We start from the raw sequence: 15,369 nt of genomic DNA, 5'->3' as shown, positions 1-15,369 counted from the left end.
TACCACAATTTTTTAGTTAACTATGCTTTTGTTAATTAGTTAACTTTTACCTGTTGAAAGTTTACATAAAAACCTTGATTATTTTAAAACTAAAAACCTGAAATTTTTTTTACTTCTTGGAGCTATTCTTGAAAGGGTCGAGAAAAGATCGCCTTCGGAAAAATTAAAAAATTTTGATTTTTCATTTTTTTATTAACAATCGAAAACAATGATAAATGATAACATTATTCAATAAATTATAAAAAAAAGCACATACATAAATAAATTACTATTTTATATAATTCATTGAATAATTGAGTTAGAGATTCGGTCAAAAGATCAATTTGTTTATTGACCAATGAAGAATAAAAATGACTTGAAGTGTTCTTATCGTATTCCCAATAGTTTATAAGATATTTGAACTGAAACGTCCCAGAAAGATTTATTTCAAAGTATTTATATAAATAATAGTAAAAAAATTATTAAACAATCGAGTTAGAGCTTCGGTTAAAAGCTTAATTTGTTCAATGATTAACGGAGAATAATAAAGCCTTGAATTGTTCAAGTCGTATCTTCAATAGTCTATAAGTTATTTTAATAACAATGAAGAAAAATAGTAAGGTAGCGACAAGTCCAAGTGTTCAATAATTTTAAAAATTATATAAAAAATAGAAAAAAAATTTTTCCAATAATAAAAACACATGGTCGTTTTTAGTATTTAAAAAAAAATATAGCATAAGAATTCATTTGTTTACAACAAATTGTTTGTTTAATAAACAAATGAAAAATTAATAAAAAAAAAATTTTTTTTCATAACATAAGAGAACATGGAAAATAATGATTTAAAAAAAAATGGTTCCTTGATATTGATATTAAGCAACAAAAAAATATTGTTAATTAGCAAATGTGTTTTTCAACAATAAAAAAATTTTTTTAAGAAACGATTTTCTTCTTAAAAATCATTATTTCCATTAAGGATCAGATTCCCAAACGAAAATTTTTAAAAATCTTATTAACGATGCATTTGTTTATAACAAATATTTAAACAATGCCAGTAAAAATTAAAAAAAAATGATTGTTATGTAGTTTCTAACAATAAAAAAACAAATTAACCAAAACAATGAAAAAAAAAAAAAATTTTATCGATTGCTTTATTTACGTTTATAATTTTTCAATGTTTTCGATTGTTAATAAAAAAGTGAAAAATCAAAATTTTTTAATTTTTCCAACGGCGATCTTTTCTCAACCCTTTCAAGAATAGCTCCAAGAAGTAAAAAAATTTCAGGTTTTTAGTTTTAAAATAATCAGGGTTTTTATGTAAACTTTCAACAGGTAAAAGTTAACTAATTAACAAAAGCATAGTGAACTAAAAAATTGCGGTAAAAATTTTTTTTAGGCGGATCACTGTTCATTCTTATGTTTAGAAAGTACCGATTTTTTTTGTTCTTTAATATTCATATTTTGCTAAATTTTATCGGTCAAAATTATTTTTTTTTATTACGCTATTGATTTGATCGGCATGCGTGCACGCGCCACTACCCGTTTTCAGTCTCATTTTCATCGTTAAATTAAAATTATAAATATTGTCGGTACAGTTCGGGGGGGGGGGGGGGGGGGGGGTAGGACTCAAATAGTTTTTGAAATATTTCCAAAAAACCAAACCACGTTTTTTTTTTTACTAAATTGTTTATAACTTTTACAATTTTTGCCGGCCCCAAATTTCCACTTCAACATTTTTTATAGATGCCATTTCGAATCGAATGAGACCTTAATCATAATTTTCGGTGGTCTTGAACAGGTTTTTGTTAAAAAGGCACTTGTTGACTAGACTACCAATACCTAGAAATAATACGAATCTAGCTGAGCTGAACATCAACATCGTGCAGTGAAAACGTGACAGAACTATAAACAATTGAAAAAAACATTACACTACTCAAGGCTTTATGGTTATTTATTCATCTATTATCATACGAATTACAAGATCAATTCATTGCTTGAGCAATTAATTCTTTAACTGAATTTATAATTGTTTACATTTGAAATCTTGAAAAGTAAGTAGTTGAAAGTAATAATATTATCCTTCTTGGAACTACAATGACTATCATTAAGATAGTTTAAACAGCTCAACATATAAAATAATGGTTGTTAATAATGATTATTTCAATTTTTTCTAAATCACGGTTATTTTGATTTTCTCAATATTTACAGTTTTAACTGAGTAATGAAAAAAGTGAAATTTAGTATCTTATGTATAATTGCTTTATAGAAAAATAATTATTGTATTTAAATATTCAATTTCAACAGATTAAATACAAAGAAATAACTATTGAAGATCCTACGGACTTCATCACACACATTATTAAATTTTTCGAAACTTGCCATGTTACATTAATACTTTTTCTTGACAGGTGATGTATTCTGCAATATTGCTTCATCACTTTTACGTTTTTTACGTACGAGATGCGAGATATCGCGAACAGGCTTGCTTTCGTTCGCAGAAATGGAATTTCCTGAGGTACTCATTGGTGTGGAGCTCGTACTTGCAGTATTAATGGAGCCACTAGTAACGTCGTTTTTTACTCTTTCAATAAGACGTTTGTAAGCCTCTTGTTTGAAATCATTCATGTCTGTGATTTTTTCTTGAATTGCTGGCAATAATTCTTTCAGCTCCTTGATTTCGTTTTCAACTGTGTAAAATGGATCGTCCGATTCAGGCAATTCTTCTGAATTTTCCAATTCTTTGATTTTAAGTTCTAATAAACTCGTGGCTTTATCAAATTGCTCAATACTTAAATCAAAATCGTTAAGTAATGAATACGCAAGACCTAATTGATAGTGAAGTTCTGCCATTACTCTTGCTTCAAAGGACTCAACAGTGCTCAGTATTTTTAAAGCTTGTTCAAGATCAGCAACTGCAATTTCGTGATTGCCACTTTCCATTGCTACTTCACCTAACAGTCTGTACGTTTCAGCAAGATTTTTGGAACCCGATGATCCGCGTTTATGAAAAACAATTTTAGCAAGCTCAAGAACTTCCCAAGCGACTTGCAAATCAATTCCATGTCCAGACTCGTCATCATCATCATCATCATCTTCTTTACTCGAGTTTTCACCATTTGCTTCATTTTTCAATGATACGCTGTCTGTCTCATCGATATTTGGTACTGTTTCTTTGCTCGAACCGGGTATCAGTATTGTTTCTTTTTCGACCGACTTGTTGCTTAAACTCTCAGATGTAGTATTTTCTGATTTTACACTTCCAAGATTTTTACTCTCAGTACTATTTAATTTTTCCTCATCACCATTGTCTTCTTCACTGTCAACATCATCTCCTTCTTCATTACCGGGTACACCACCTCCTAATATTCCAGCTTCTTCTCGTGCTAATCCTAGTAAAGCACGGCCATAAAGAAGATATGGCTCACCTAATTCATCGCCTTTCTCACCGTACTGTTGTGACAACATTTCTAGCCCTTGTGCAAAGGCAGTTACAGCTGCTGTATAATCTCGAACTAGAAGGTGACGTTTTCCATGCGATATAGCTGTGTTAGCATCTGGATATGAAGAGCTTTCTGTAATATTAGTCATCTGAAAAGATACAAACATTTAAATCTTACATTAAATGCATCATACAAATGTCAGTAATTATAAAATTTACATCGAAACCGGGACGATTATTGGTACTAAACCACAAAAGAAATTTGTGATTTAAAAATGCCATCTGGCAGCCAGGATGGAAGGTAGATTTTTCGAAAATTTTTAGCATTGCTGATTTTTTGTTACCTCGCTCTTAGTTTAAAACGAGGCCGACCTTTATTCATTTTTAATAGAGTTGAACCATTTTTTGAAGGTAAGTTTTTCAATTCGAGATTCTTAATCCGCAATTTGAATATTGTTAATATACTTACATATTTGGGTCATTCCACCAAATAAAGTTATTTTTACGGGGCGACCCTCGTCGATTTGATTTAAACTTTGTGGAGTATTTCTATACATTTAAATAAAAATTCTCTGAAAATTTAAGCCTTTAATATGCAGCGGTTTCAAAGTTATGATTTTTTGAATTTTTTAAAAATGTTTGTTTTCAACTTTTTCATTAATTGTTTTGAAGGAAAAAATATTTTTAAAAAAATGAGCACATAACAGTTTTTCGTAGGAAAAATTCTCAGCTTTCCAACAAAAATATCCTTTTTTTATTTTAAGTTACAGAAGACCCTTTAAAATTCGTTTAAAATAGAAAAAACGATTTTTATGACCGTGCGGCGCTTGATACATCTAATTTGATATTTTTTTCTGAAAGCTGAGACTTTTTTCCACAAAATATATAATTTTCACGATGTGCATATTTTTTGTTTGAGCAAAATTAAGAAGGTTTGCCATCTATTCTCTTTCTCACACACATGTGAACAAACGAAACGGTCCTTGTTGCACTTACATTAGCAAATGGAAATTTCAAATGAGCCGTTTTCAGGTATAAACTGAAATTTCCAAACCGGAAGCATTTCATTCGATAAATAATAACTTTATGCATCGAATGAAATATTTTATTTCATTTTTTGGACCTTTATCTATGAAAACGGTTCATTTAAAAATCACCTGTTTCATTCTCTTAAATGAAAGATGAACTTTGTATGATTAAAAAACTTTAATTCTTAACTTGTTTGAGGATCTTGATACTTTTTTAACACAAGTATATCCTTGGCTATCAACAATAGATGAGACAGGATGTACTGCTTGTGTTTCTTTCACTGTATTTGACTCTAAGTATCGTACGTCTAAAACATTTATTTTCTATAAAAGTCATTATTCCTTGATTAAAAGAAACGATTCGAAACAATTTGTAATGTTAAATGCCCATAAAAAGGGTGATTAAAAAGTATTCAAAGTATTCAAAAGCATTAAAAAGTATTAAAATTTTTTTTTCCAATCGTTTTGAATCGTTTCTTTTAATAAGCGTTGGTTATAAAAGTGAAATCAACGTTGGTAAAATTTTGAATAGCCCGGATGCATAAATCTTGCGGTGTGAGGATATGTTTTCTAGTATGTATCGGCAGTAAAGCTCTGACAACAAAAATTATAAAACTATTTTTCGTGATACCAGCATCAAAGCTTCAAGTTTAGGAATTAGTGATTTGAATTTTGATTCTTGGGTTTTGTTCAAAAATGATTTCAGGCTATTGATATTATCTCTCTTAATGACAGTTCTAACTTTGTCATCAAGGTTTATAAAAATTTGTGTAAATATTGAATAGTATTTATGGTTCCTGATTAATTATAAATTGCAAATCATAAGCTACGAGTAGACTTATGGTTGATCACACCATCGATCTTAAATTAACTTAATTCTAACTGGCTGCTGCCACTGAAACTAATTTTCAATGTAGATAATCATGAAAAAATAGTAACACGAGATGAAACACGACTTCAGATTGCAGTTATTGTCAGCTTTTGCCTATGGCTTGGGCAGCCTATTTCATTCTCGTCTGATATCGTTTTATTTCATCTCTTGCCACACAAGAAACTATTACAGTTTGATAAAACTATAAAATCAATGACTTGTATTTAAATAATTATTGATTTTGTTCAAACAAAAAATATGCACATCGTGAAAATTATATATTTTGTGGAAAAGTCTCAGCTTTCAGAAAAAAATATCAAATTAGATGTATCAAGCGACGCACGGTCATAAAAATCGTTTTTTCTATTTTAAACGAATTTTAAAGGGTCTTCTGTAACTTAAAATAAAAAATGGATATTTTTGTTGGAAAGCTGAGAATTTTTCCTACGAAATACCGTTATGTGCTCATTTTTTAAAAAATATTTTTCCTTCAAAAAATTAATGAAAAAGTTGAAAACAAACATTTTTAAAAAATTCAAAAAATCATAACTTTGAAACTGCTGCATATTAAAGGCTCAAATTTTCAGAGAATTTTTTTTTCAATAGATGGAAAGACTCTACAAAGTTTAAATCAAATCGACAAGGGTCGCCCCGTAAAAATAACTTTATTTGGTGGAATGACCCATTTATATATACATGTACGACTAAACTAATTTAATTACGTATTACTAAAATCTCGGATTGACAAACTAGCTTTGAGTGAGCGTGGTTATATGTATAGACCGAGTTATTGATATTACATTTGAAGTCTGGTTAATGTTTGTGTATACTCACATGCTAAAATACGAAATAGTTATTTTCGATACGTATGCGGAACGGTAGGGATTCTGACGGCTTGAAGTGACGTCACGAGTTTGAGGCTATGGGCGCATTCTTAGCAAGACCGGATAGAGTACGAGGTCTTGATGAGAATGTATCCATAGCCTCAAACGCGTGTCTGCACTTCAAGTTTGTCAGGGTTCCTACCTTTGAGCATAAAGTATCGAACAAAATTTTTTATCATATCGACGGCGGAAGTTGAATTTGTGAGAGAAACAGTCAAAAATATTTGATTACTGTTTAGTTAATTTGAAAGTTCTACCTAGCGGACGTTTGTCGAATTAAAAAATAATTCGATTCATCTATAGCGTATTGTAGTAGTCGTGTAAGAATGTAGAGACAGATAGAGAGAGAGAGAGAGAAGTTACTTTTCGATACTAGTTCTAGGAGAGATAACTAAACTATAGATTGCCAGAAATCGTATAGTTTGCGCCCTCTGCATGTTACTCGAAAATTCAACTTCCGCGGTTGATATGACAAAAATATACATACATACTAAAATGTATAAAAAGACGAGTTATAATCATAGGGCGTACAGGTATGTTTAAAACGTCTAAACAATAAAAGAAATACAGTCGACTCTCTGAAAGTGCCCGCTTTCAGGCCTGTAGGGGGTTATATTTCCGGGTAATACAGTCTCCCCACTCATACCATTATGCTCGATTTGGTCGTAGATTTTATTTACAGATTTGACTCTCTCTGTGTCCGCCTTAAATCTAGCCGCCGTGAGAAACTATTTGTGTATAGAAACTATATATGGGGCATTCCACGCCAAATCGGACGGTTTTAAGAATTTAAATTTTTAATTTCCGTTATTTTTTAGTTCTAGTCAAAAAACTCATCCTCTTTAGTTATGAGATTTTTTTGATCATTGGTTCAAAAGATATGAAATGTTCAAAAAACCGCTCTTTTCATGGTTTTTTGCTCATAACTTATTAAAAAATATATTAAATAAAAAGACTCAATGAATAAAAAAATTTCGTTATTCCATATACTTTTAGAAAAAAAAAAAAAATAATTTTTTAGAAAAATTTTTCTGCGTTATTTTTGAGTTTTAAAACTTTAAAGTCGTTTTCTGAAAATCATGCGTATTTTAATTTTTTTGAAAATTTGTGTCAACAAACTACTATCTATTCCACAACTTCTCAGGTTGTTCCGGTCGTGGAACCTCCGTGGTTACTTTTTTTTTCGAATATTGAAAATTAAAAAAATTTTTTTTCGCTTTAAATTATTGTTCGTACCGATTTTTGACACTGTACACTTGTTTTTCTTACATATTAAAAATGAAGATTTCGATATTTTTTTATTCTTAGTAGAGTTTTAAAAGCAGTAAGCAAAAGTTAATGCTATTTGTGAGCAGTTATAATAAATGTTTTGATTTATTGAGAAGCAACTATTTCGAAGCAAAAGAAACATTAGATTTGCTATATAATTCAGCTAAGACAATTACAGGAGCTCAAAAATATCATATAATTATTCGAAAAAGCGACGAAACTGTGTTACAAACGTTTTTAATCATTTCCGTGTTCTTTTAAAAATTTTACATTAACGATTGTTTTAAGAACTAGAGTATTCCTTAGTTGATATAGCTCCGTCGCTTTTTCGAATAATTATATGATATTTTTGAGCTCCTGTTATGGTCTTAGCTGAATTATATAGCAAATCTAATGTTTCTTTTGCTTCGAAATAGTTGCTTCTTAATAAATCAAAACATTTTTTATAACTGCTCATAAATAGCATTAACTTTTGCTTACTGCTTTTAAATCCTTACTAAGAATAAAAAAATATCGAAATCAATTTTGAATATGTAAGAAAAACAAGTGCACAGTGTCAAAAATCAGTACGGAAAATAATTTAAAGGGAAAAAAATTTTTTTAAATTTTCAATAATCAAAAAAAAAAGTAGCCACGGAGGTCTCACGACCGGAACAACCTGAGAAGTTGTGGAATGGATAGTAGTTTGTTGACACAATTTTTCAGAAAAATCAAAATACGCATGATTTTCAGAAAACGACTTTAAAGTTTTAAAATTCAAAAATAACGCAGAAAAATTTTTCTAAAAAATTATTTGTATTTTTTTTCTAAAAGTATATAGAATAACGAAACTTTTTTATTCATTGAGTTTTTTTTTATTCAAAATATTTTTCAATAAATTATGAGCAAAAAACCATGAAAAGAGCGGTTTTTTGAAAATTTCATATCTTTTGAACCAATGATCAAAAAAATCTTATAATTTAAGAGGATGAGTTTTTTAATTAGTACTAAAAAATAACGGAAATTAAAAATTAAAATTCGTAAACCGTCCGATTTGGCGTGGAATGCCCCATATATATATTAGGGTGATTAAAAAAAAAAAACAAATTTTTTTTTCTTCTCCGAAACAGGTTCAAAAGTTTCATGTAGATACAAAAAGACGCCTGTTAAAATAAGAACTCTTGTTATTAACATTAAGAGGTTCCACATTTCTATTTTCCATAAGAATAACATGGAAAATTTTTTTTTTTCGTCTTCTGATTTTTATTATTAGCTAACGATGCATCATAGAAAAAATCAGCAGGCTTATTTTTTTTAGGGAATTGAATGCTCTACAGAAAAAATCACTTATCATTTTTTTATAAATCCATTTATTCAAAAGTTATCTGAGGTTGAATTTGAATTTATATTAAATTTTGAGATCTTTTTGCTTTTCCGGCGAAACTATCAGTTTTATCACAAAATATTGTTGCATCTTTTTTATAGACATTTTTATTTCCTACAAATTATTACCCACAAAGTTTTTTTGGACTCCCCATTGTTTTCTAGTAATTTTCATTTTAATGTCAAGCTCATAAAAAAAATCGGTCTGTCAGTTGACCTTGCGGGCCAGCCCTACAACTTCCCGTTGTTTTTGAGCTCCTGGAGCTCGAAAAAGTATAGTAGATACATTTTCGAGCTCTTCGAGCTCGAAAATACTTTTGTATGCCTTTGTTTTCGAAAAAAAAAAAAAAAAAAAAAACGTTTTTTACCATTTATTCTCAAACGATATCTCTCGAATGAATAAACCGATTGAGACGTTCAAGGTGGCCATCGACGCGTTTTATTGAGTTCTACAACTGATCAAATTTTGAAATGGATTTATCGAGTCGTTTTTGAGAAATTTTCAAAATACTAAAAATTTTTTTTTTTTTTATTCTTTCGACAACTGTTTCTCTTGAAAGAATTGACCGATTTTGATGTTTGAGGTGGCATTCGACGCGGCTTATGAAGCTTCAGAGCCCAGTTGATTTTGGAATCAATTCATCGAGAACATAAAAGTTATCCAAAAGAAACATTTTAGAAAAAAGTTTATTTTTGGAATATCTCTGAACAGGCCGTACCGATTAAGTTTAATTTTTTCAGCTTCAAGATATTCGCAAGCCGCGTCGAATGACACCTTGAAGATCAAAATCGGTTCATCCGTGCAAAAGTTATAGATATTTACATACGTACGTACGGACGTACATACATACTAGGGTGTCCGTTATTTACCAAACTGATTTTTTTTTAGCGACGCCCCCTAAATTTTTCGTTTATGGCCTAAAAAAAATTATCAGACCCATATAAGCCCTTAATATTCATATTAAACCGTGCCCCAAAGACAATACATTTCCCATTTAAATAACATGGGGTTTCGGCGCGTTTTACATTTAATTTTTTTTCTCCCAAGTTAGTTAATCTACAGATATCAGAGATACATATTTTTGTAGGAAATTGAACACTCTACAAAAAAGGTCTCTTATGGTTTTCCGATAAATTTATTGGTTTAAAAGTTATTCAAAGTTAAAGATAAACTTATAGTTAATTTTTGATTTTTTCACTTTGACCGCAAAATTATCATTATTTCATTAAAAGTAAATTGTTTATTGCGAAAAATCTTTAATTCTAACTTGTTATAGAAAAAGTTACTGTACGATTTGAACATCTGGGTCAAAAATAAAAATTGATTCAGGCTCACTTCACCTTATTTTCTTTCGAAGTTATCGATTTGCCGACGATTTTTCGATAAGATCTCGACTTTTTCGACTTAAATTTAATTTTTTTCAACTTTTGAACTTTTTTCGTTTTAGATTCAACTTATTTGTATTTTCTGGTCTTAGTTTGAACTTATTCGTCTTAACTTTAAACACGATAATCATTCACCTTACTTTTGACTTGCTAAACCAAGTCGAAAAAATGTTATTTATTCGCCTTTCTTTCGCCTCAGTATATAAAAATTATTTCACCTTAGTTTTGACTTTTTCGCCGTATAATTCAAGTCGAATGAGTCTACATCAAGTCAGTTTCGACTTGATTGCAACTTTTTCGTCTTCAATCGTGACTAAGTAAGCCAATTAAGTCTAAACCAAGGCGAAAACTCAATGTATTTTTAATCTTTGTAAAAAAAGTCGAGTTTCTCTTGTGAAAAACAGCTCCGAATTTCGATTTGGTAAACCAAGTCTAAATCAAGTTTTATTTTTGACCCGGGTGGCATATGGTTTTCGATCTTCGTTCTTGGCTAAAGTATTAATATATTCTTCAGTCAATTTTACAGCTCTTTCTGCATTATCAATGACTATTTGTAGGTGTTTAACAATTTTCAAACGAAAATTTCCAAATTCCACCAAAAAATATTTAATGAAATAGAGTGTTGATGAATATGTAAAAAAATTTTTTTTATCTGTCATATTTTTTCCGTTTAATTGAAAAATTTTGTAATTCACTCAACACGTCACTCATATTATTCTTTAGTTATCTGAATTTTTGACGGTAATTTTTCCAATAACACAGTTAAAATTGAAGATTTTTCGCAATAAACCATTTACTTTTACAGAAATAATGATAATTTTGCGGTTAGAGTAAAAAAATCAAAAATTAACTATAAGTTATCTTTAACTTTGAATAACTTTTAAAGCAGTAAATTTATCGAAAAACCATAAGAGACCTTTTTTGTAGAATGTTCAATTTCCTACAAAAATATGTATCTCTGATATCTGTAGATTAACTAGCTTAGGAGAAGAAAAATTAAATGTGAAACGCGCCGAAACCCCATGTTATTTAAATGGGAAATGTATTGTCTTTGGGGCATGGTTTAATATAAATATTAAGGGCTTATATGGGTCTGATAATTTTTTTTAGGCCATAAACGAAAAATTTAGGGGGCGTCGATAAAAAAAAATTCAGTTTGGTAAATAACGGACACCCTAATACATACATACATACACTCGGACATCATCGTGAAATTAGTCAGGGTTCCGAGAACCTCAAAACGTCAAGATCTCTTAGAAATTCCATTTTTGGAAATCAGACTAAAACCACCAACTTACCGAATTTTTGAAAATTTGCAATTTTCTTAGCGGGAAGTTAAAAAAATTGAAATTTACATGTCAATTAAATGGGAAAATTTCAAATTCATTTAGCGAGTACTTTAAATTAAAATTAAAAGCTCATCTTTGGTGAGAATTTTTTTTCACATGTCTAGGACATTATTTCGTCGATGGACCAGAAAAAAAAACAGTCGTTTCAAACGAAGTACCCTAATATATATATATACGGCTTTCGAAAAATAAATCTAACGCACATCGCTATTTCAAAAGCCTGTGACTTGGTCAAAAATAAACCAGAGGGCAATTTTTTTTTTTTTTCATTCTTTGTTTTCTGGTGTAGTTTTCAAAAAAAATTACAATAAAATTATTTGTAGGTATCTTCTATTTTTTTTCACACTTTTTAAAAAAAAATCCAAATTCTTTCGAGGATTACCAGTTTCAATTAATTTTTTCGTCTCAATTTTTCAAACTCTGAAGTCGTCGAGAAATTCTCAAAAATTTCCAGAGTGATGTTTTGTAAAATAAGCCCAACTGGGCAAAAATTTTTTTTTCAATTGATAAAAAAAAATAGAAGGAATAGTCCGTCCACTCTGGGATTGGCGAGGAAAATTGCAGAGTTATTGAAGTTTTTTTTTGAGAAATTAAAAAAAAAAAATAAAAAATGGCGAACTTCAAGAAAATGGCGGTTTGTCTCAAAAAAGCCAAAGATTTCATAGAGTTTATGATCTTAAAATTTTTTTGTATTTTTTTCTGAAAAGTACATTCAAAGACAAAAATTTTGAAAAAAAAGACGTCCCTATTAGTCAATTTTGGAAGAAGTTATAGCTATTTAAAAAAATAAAAGCCTTAGTTTTGAAAAACTCATAACTTTTTTTGGGTTGGGTAAAAAAATTTAAAAATTCCCTAAAAAATGATTTTAATGGGGTAGAAAAGGAAAAAAAATTTTCAGCCAAATCAAAAGGGGTCGGGGTCAAAAGTGGTCGATTCGGCGTGGAATGCCCCATATGTATATTACATAATATGACAATTTTTTAATATCAATGTTATAAAATTTTTATTTTGTCAACTATCAATCAACTCAAATCCCTAATACTTGGAAAATCTTCAAAGGTTTCGGCATCAATTTAAAAGTATAAATCGATATCAATTTATATATGAATATTTATAAGCTTATGGATAAATAGATTTGATTATATGTATCTAATGAATTCTATTCTAATTTATGTACAAAACCAAATTCATCATTGGGTGCATTATTTACGCAGGATGTATCAATTTGACTATTTGAGTTAAGTAATGTCATAAACGTTTCTTCATTATAAGTGTATAACAGACTAGAGGATCAGACTACGATCCAGCGATAACCAAAGTTAAGCAGCATCGACGTGGGACATTAATTGGATGGGTGACCTCACAGTAAAATAGTATGATTCTCGGTTTTCTCGGCTTGTAGCTACCTTGTTATCTAAACGAAAAACTGATAATACACGATAATGAAAATAGCAAAGAATTGAAATTTTTTTGTTGTAACAAATAACATATAATTAGAAACATTGATTTAAATATGGACATTTAAAACTTGAAAAATTCTTACAACAGATATTTTTTGTTAATATTATTAATGTTACACTCTGAAATGCGCCCCAAATAACTATAGACCATACTAGCAGCATTGGCGACAGCAACTCGAGGTGAATTTCAGAATGTATCCTGTATTGTTTATGGAAGAATTGCCAGTTGTTTGCTACTTACACTTTTTAGTAACGTTTGATTAAAAATTCAAATATTAATTACTGAAAATTCTGCAATACAATCGGTTCATTAAATTTTAAATTTCGAGTCTTTAAATTTACTTGTGAATTGATAAATAACATCGTAACAAATTCAAGTTCGATTTAAATTACAGTAACAAATAACATAAAAATTAATTTTAGAATTTCTTTATCATTATGAATAAATGATTCTAAAGTTAGCAGACAATTAACAATTTTCGGATTTTCGTTAACAATTTAAAAAAAAAAAAAAAAAAAAAAAAAAACTAAAAATATGCACATGTAAAAAATTAAAAAAACTACAGATGCAATTTTCTAAAATGTGTTTTTTTTTTTTTTTATAATTTTCCGTTTGTAAAAAAATTCATAAACTATTCGACGTCGGCTGACTTCAGTATCATTATGAATATTAATAGTTGTATGATAAACAATTATTGCTATATTGGAGTGTCAAACAATTCTTTGATTAAAAACTATGAGGTCTTTAATGAAATATAAAATATACTAACCTACAAATAAAAACTTGAAAAATTCAAATTATTATTCGCTAATTTCTGATAATACATCAAATAAATAATAATTACAATGGTAGGAAAATAAGGGAAAATCGATTATTTTTCCATTTGCAACCTACGAATTTCGAATAAATAGAAATTAATGTGAAAAATTGCTTCGGAAGGACTTGTTAAAATGTTTGTGTATATTTTCTAATGAAGTAGAATTCGATTATTTGAAATTTTTAAAATCATAAGCAGTCTGCTGATTTCACAATAATTAATTACTCACTATTTGTAAATATTTTTAATTCAGAATATAAGACAAATTACTATCATCAAACCCGGATATCACTCGATCAGTGATTTAGTTTTCTAAACAACGAGCTAAGAATATTTAATGAATGAAATATTAAATGAATAGAAGAAAAGAACGAAGTAAATAGATGAACTCGAAATTCAAAACAATCTAAAAATGTTTCAAAAAAAATACTGTGAATTGTAAGTCCACCAATTTTTAAAAAAAGTGATAACAATATTAAAAATTATAAATATTACCTTTAATAATTTGAATATAGTTGTTTACCGAGGAATATCATTCGGGAATGTTCCGAAATGAGAAAGGATAAGGGTTGCTCTGCAAAATTTTATTTCAATTTTACATCAAATACCTGCTACCCTTAGACGACTTTTCAACACTTGACAGGAGTATGGTATGGTGTAAAAAATATAGAGCACACTCTGATAGCCACTTTGACTGACTGTAAGTTGACAGAAAGAAATGGCTGTCATCTGACGCAAGTTGACTGTAAAAAGTTACCCTGATAGCAACCTTAACCACAAATTAACTTCAAGTTACTGCCGTATTCTGAAGCCAATTTAAAGGAAAGTGTTGGAAAGCAAACAGTTACCTTTAAATTGACAGTAAATTGTCTGTAACTTGAGTTCAATTTCTCTACAAGTGTTACTGTTAGATAATAACGTTAAGTTGATAGAAAGTTTCATTTGAAATTGACGGCAAGTTTTTCTGTCAAATTACATTCAAATGACGGCAGTTAATTTGCATCAATTTACACGCAGGTATCCAGTTAAGGCTTGCCAGAAATTTGTCGTTAAGTTAGCCGAGAATGTTTCACTACATTTGCTGAGCAGCACAGAATTTGCTGAACAATTATATTTAAAATGGGGCTATCAGGATGATGTTCAATTAATTGTGGCAAGCTTTCCTAAAAACTTTCTGTCAAATTGTAAGTATTATTTCTGACATCATGGCTGGTCGAAAGTTGTAGAAAAATGCTTCAGCAAAAAAAGTTGTTGTTAAGTTGACAGCATATTGTAGCCAAATTCAGACCGTACCCTATTAGAGCCACTTTTGCTTGAAATTAACAGTAATTTGATAATTGGAATTAAAGAAATTTGCTACCCGGATTTGCTGACAAGTTGACAGCAAAAGTTGGAAAGAAAAATTCACGGTTAATTTTTCCTCAATTCAGAGATAACTTTTTTTACTAGAACTTTGGGCTTTTCCGTTTTTGACGATAGTTTGTATATAACTTTTGAAATAAATTTGCCCTCTAATTCGGGGCG

The 15,369-nt window shown here is 29.4% G+C and overlaps 1 protein-coding gene across 2 annotated transcripts; it reads right to left on the bottom strand.

The window, feature by feature from the left end:
• Positions 1–1,912: 1,912 nt before the first annotated feature.
• On the bottom strand, positions 1,913–14,514 carry LOC103572257 (nuclear autoantigenic sperm protein). 2 transcript variants are annotated; one of them, XM_008550780.3, is made up of 2 exons: positions 14,341–14,514; positions 1,913–3,567 (listed from the first exon to the last, which is right to left on the bottom strand). In XM_008550780.3, exon 2 carries the CDS (start codon positions 3,565–3,567, stop codon positions 2,368–2,370), a length of 1,200 nt encoding a protein of 399 aa, XP_008549002.1. In that variant the 5' UTR covers positions 14,341–14,514; the 3' UTR covers positions 1,913–2,367. The 2 variants fall into 2 exon arrangements, with proteins under 2 accessions (XP_008549002.1, XP_053596454.1); XM_053740479.1 differs by lacking the exon at positions 14,341–14,514 and adding an exon at positions 13,798–14,161.
• Between the last annotated feature and the right edge of the window lie 855 nt (positions 14,515–15,369).

Source organism: Microplitis demolitor, chromosome 7 (assembly GCF_026212275.2).
Source record: "Microplitis demolitor isolate Queensland-Clemson2020A chromosome 7, iyMicDemo2.1a, whole genome shotgun sequence".
NCBI lineage: Eukaryota > Metazoa > Arthropoda > Insecta > Hymenoptera > Braconidae > Microplitis > Microplitis demolitor.
This window is presented reverse-complemented; position numbering and strand designations above follow the sequence as displayed.

What these genes read in the sequence shown, in the direction of transcription:
- LOC103572257 (XM_008550780.3), bottom strand. Translation starts at nt 3,567, where the DNA reads ATGACTAATATTACAGAAAGCTCTTCATATCCAGATGCTAACACAGCT.